Consider the following 3832-nt stretch of genomic DNA (forward strand, 5'->3'; position numbering starts at 1 on the left):
CATGCATGGACACAACATCTTTGACTTATCAGAATGAATCAATATTGAATTTATGTAAAAATGCAGGAGCGCAAGAGCAACAACCTGGATGAAGGAAATTAAATAATATGAATATTTTCATACCAAACTGAAACAACCCATTGTCCTTTGAGAGGACAGAGGGGTACCTGAAGTGACATGTTTTTACGTAGTGCATATTCTGTATTTTTAAGGATATTGATGAACTAAAGATAATTATTCTTCAGAGAAACACAGTGTCGATTAACCCTGAGGAAGTCCTGCCTCTGTCTAACTGTAGTGTTCTTTTTGTCCTTCAACAGGAAAGTGACAGTTTGTGGTGGGACGCCTTCGCTACAGAGTTTTTTGAGGAGGATGCCACCCTCACACTCTCCTTCTGCCTCGAAGATGGACCAAAGAGATACAGTAAGTGCAATTAGTCCAACTCAACGGAGCGGATCAGCACAAAAGAAAGAAAAGGGAGCAAATATAACTTTTAGCGATCCCTGATCACGTTTATTTTGCCGCTGATACTGATTGCAGATCAGTGCTGGTCCATATTGTTGTTTGATCATAGCAGCTGGTCTACAAGGCTCCAGACAATTTTTCTTTGCCACCATCTAAAAAATCATTTCAACCGCTCTTAAGGCAGTAAACCATCAAAATTGTAAATGTTGTCCTTTTAACTTCTTGTAGTCACCGATACTGTTTTTTTCCTCATCAATTCAAACAACTGGATTTATTCAAGTTTCTCAACAACACTGCATTTTACGATATTACATGTGAACACATCTTAATAACATTATGATTTATCTTCACCCAATACTCATTTTCACTGAGCAGAGCCTGAACGCATCCTAATATAACTGAATGGATCCTTCGTTTGAACACAGATTGATTGTTTACATTGTAACATTATCAGATATAGACGACCAGTAAAGCATAGTTGCTGATGTCCTGATCGCATATTTGACTGAATATTGGCGGATAGCGATCGTCAGTAAAACTTTATTGCACACTGTGATGGTTAACGTTAACCTGTGTAATTAATCCGTGCTTCACGTCCGTACGGATCACAGATCGGCACTGTCGCACTGCCCTCCAACGCACCTGTCATACAGTAATTTGTTGTATTATGTTTATATTTTATACATTCTGGTATCTCGTTTTCTTAAACCAGCAGTTGCCACCTGGTAATATGCCCACGTCTGTTAGAATTAGGTTGCTAGTGTCCCAATAAGACTCTCACTAAAGAGATTAAGTGGCTGAGAGGGACAAACCACCATAATGTAGCAGTGTTACATTTTAGATAAACATCCCTCATACCTCAGTGTGTGGTGTTTTTTGATGAACTGGGAAAACATTTTTATTTGGTATTTCCACTTTGCTTCAACTTGCTTTGTCTACTTCCACTTAAGTTATTGATATCCTACATTTCCCAAAATGCCTTTCAACAAAAAAACGTGTGAGTCTGAAAAGAAAAGATGTGTACCACTGAGTCAAACATTTCTGCATGGTGCTCTACCGAGTGTCCTCTCAGTGATACAATTGGTATCTCCCCCTCCTCTAACAATACTTTTCTCTCTGTATGTGATTGCTGAACATTGGTGCAACATCACACGTGAATACAGGGAACCTCTCTCTGACAACTTCATCACGGACCTCTATTGTGGCCTCTGCTTTTTAAATAGAGATGTATATGTGAACCGCAGTTTTGGGTATAACTGTATTAAAACGCTGCACAAAACATCTGCTTTTGTGCAAGATCGTAACATCGGTGCTTTAAGAAAGTGCGAAAGCAATCTTGGCACTTTTTACCGAGATGAGTGCAATGCAACCTGATACCATATCTGTGTTGTAAATGTTTTACTTTCAATAGAGTTGAGAAGTTGGAGAAGTCGTGTTGGTTCCTCAAGAGTTCCAGATGTAATGGCTGGGTTCATTTTCTGTATGGCATCAAAGGCTCGGATCTCTCCTTGTTAAATCAACAGAGCAAAAGAAGAGCAGGCGCGTTACCAAAGAAAAAGCTCTTTGTCTATTGTACAACGCTGTCTACATAGAAACCCGAGGAGAGAAGTCAACAACGACTCCCAAGGAGCATTTTGTTGACAAACATCCAATCATAGACTTTAGAATTCAGTGTGATACTAACACTGACCTTAAGATGAAGATTTGCACTTCATAGAAACACGATAAAAGATTTTGCAGGTAAAATAAGTTCAGTTATGAACTCTGGGTCATTTCGGATTCAATCGGCAAGTATAGCGTTTTGTTCTGCAACGACAAAGAATTTGCTGCAACTCTGATTTTGCGCCTCTCCATAGCAACGGTGTCTGAGAGCCAAATACTATACCAAACCAACAAATAAATAAAATATGGTTTCATAGAAACAAAATATAAAAAATGAAAACTGATTGCCATAAAACAAACCTATAGTATCGTCACAGTATCGAGCACGCTCCATTGTTTTTTTGTTTAAGAACATTAAGGATATCATTAAAAGAAAACTTTCAAATGGGAGTTGCTGAGAGTTAGATGGGAATATAAACCAATCTCATGTCTGTGCAATACCTCACTTCGTATCTTGTTTGTGTATTCTGAACAGTTAAAACCGTTCGTCAAGAAATAGTTACACCACGTAACTCTCACTGAGTCCACAGATGGTTAACTGATAATCTTTAAGGTCGTTGGTAGGAATTAGGACCGTACCAAATAGTTGTTTCTTTAAATCATTCATATTTATTCTGTTAGAACCCAGTATTTCTGCACAGTTGCAGATAAAGACTATAATCATTATGAGCACCACTGCTAAAGTTTCACCCAATCATTAATATCCTCTGCTTTTGTGTTTCACCGGCTTATCCTCTCTACAGAGGCAGAGGACAGACAGGTGAAGTGAACATACCAACGGGCTCGGTAGTGAATAGTATGATACTATTTGTAGTGTTAGATTCTAGTGGTGGCTGCGTAGTATTGTTTCCGACTTGTGCGATCCAAACATTGCCAATAACTCGTAGAGCGTTGTAAAGTCCAAAAGTCGATGTAATTATTTCCAAAACTCACGACATGTTTTTATCTCACGAAAAATATTTGTTGACGTTTAGCGTTTCAAAAACAACGTTTTTACGCTCTTCTGCTTAAACGGCACTAACGAGTTACATTCCTTAAAGAAAGTTGACGGTGATGATGTCATTATGACGACTGATATTCGAAGCCTCATTAAACAAATACAGACATTTGTTACAGCCCTGGTAGGAGTATGTTGTAGCTTTAGAGAGAGCCTGGCAGCTGTTTCCAGTCTATTTCTATTTTGAAGTCAGTTTTTTTTTTTTTACTGCCCAGAACTTCTGTGCAAAGTCACCACTGGTTGCCTGGCAACCTCATGCCAAGAAGTTTCTGTTGTTCACCAAGAAATATATTTACAGCCAATAGCTCTGCCTAAAACAACGAATTGTTTCTGATTAAACAAACAAGATACAATGTGTGCGTTAGTGTGCGTTAGAGGTGTTTGGATTGAGCCAGGCTAGCTGTTTCCCCCTGTTTCCAGCCTTTAAGCTAAGCTAACTGCCGTCCATACTAAGTTTCAGGAAACGTTTTCAATAATTCGTTCTCTGTGCTGAGAACTAGAGTTAGAAACACCAAGACTGCAGCCACAGCATGTGGTCTTCAGCGGCAAATAACAGAGCAGAGGCTGTTGTTGAATTTGAGATATTGTCCCCTTCATCTCATCTGCATAGGTTCGTGTTTAGATATCTGAAACATATTGAATATCACACAGACATAGATAAGTGTGTGTGTGTGTGTGTGTGTGTGTGTGTGTGTGTGTGTGTGTGTG

At 39.0% G+C, this 3832-nt stretch overlaps 1 protein-coding gene across 7 annotated transcripts in view; it reads left to right on the forward strand.

The window, feature by feature from the left end:
- Positions 1–3832, forward strand: part of ldb2a (LIM domain binding 2a) — an 89547-nt gene that overhangs the window by 20361 nt on the left and 65354 nt on the right. For all 7 annotated transcript variants that reach the window (XM_031867017.1, XM_031867020.1, XM_031867019.1 and 4 more), the window contains exon 2: positions 321–423. In XM_031867017.1, the coding sequence (XP_031722877.1) occupies positions 321–423 (103 nt within the window). The remainder of the gene's footprint in view (positions 1–320; positions 424–3832) is intronic.

Source organism: Anarrhichthys ocellatus, unplaced genomic scaffold (assembly GCF_004355925.1).
Source record: "Anarrhichthys ocellatus isolate YVR2014 unplaced genomic scaffold, GSC_Weel_1.0 scaffold37, whole genome shotgun sequence".
NCBI classification, from domain to species: Eukaryota; Metazoa; Chordata; class Actinopteri; order Perciformes; family Anarhichadidae; genus Anarrhichthys; species Anarrhichthys ocellatus.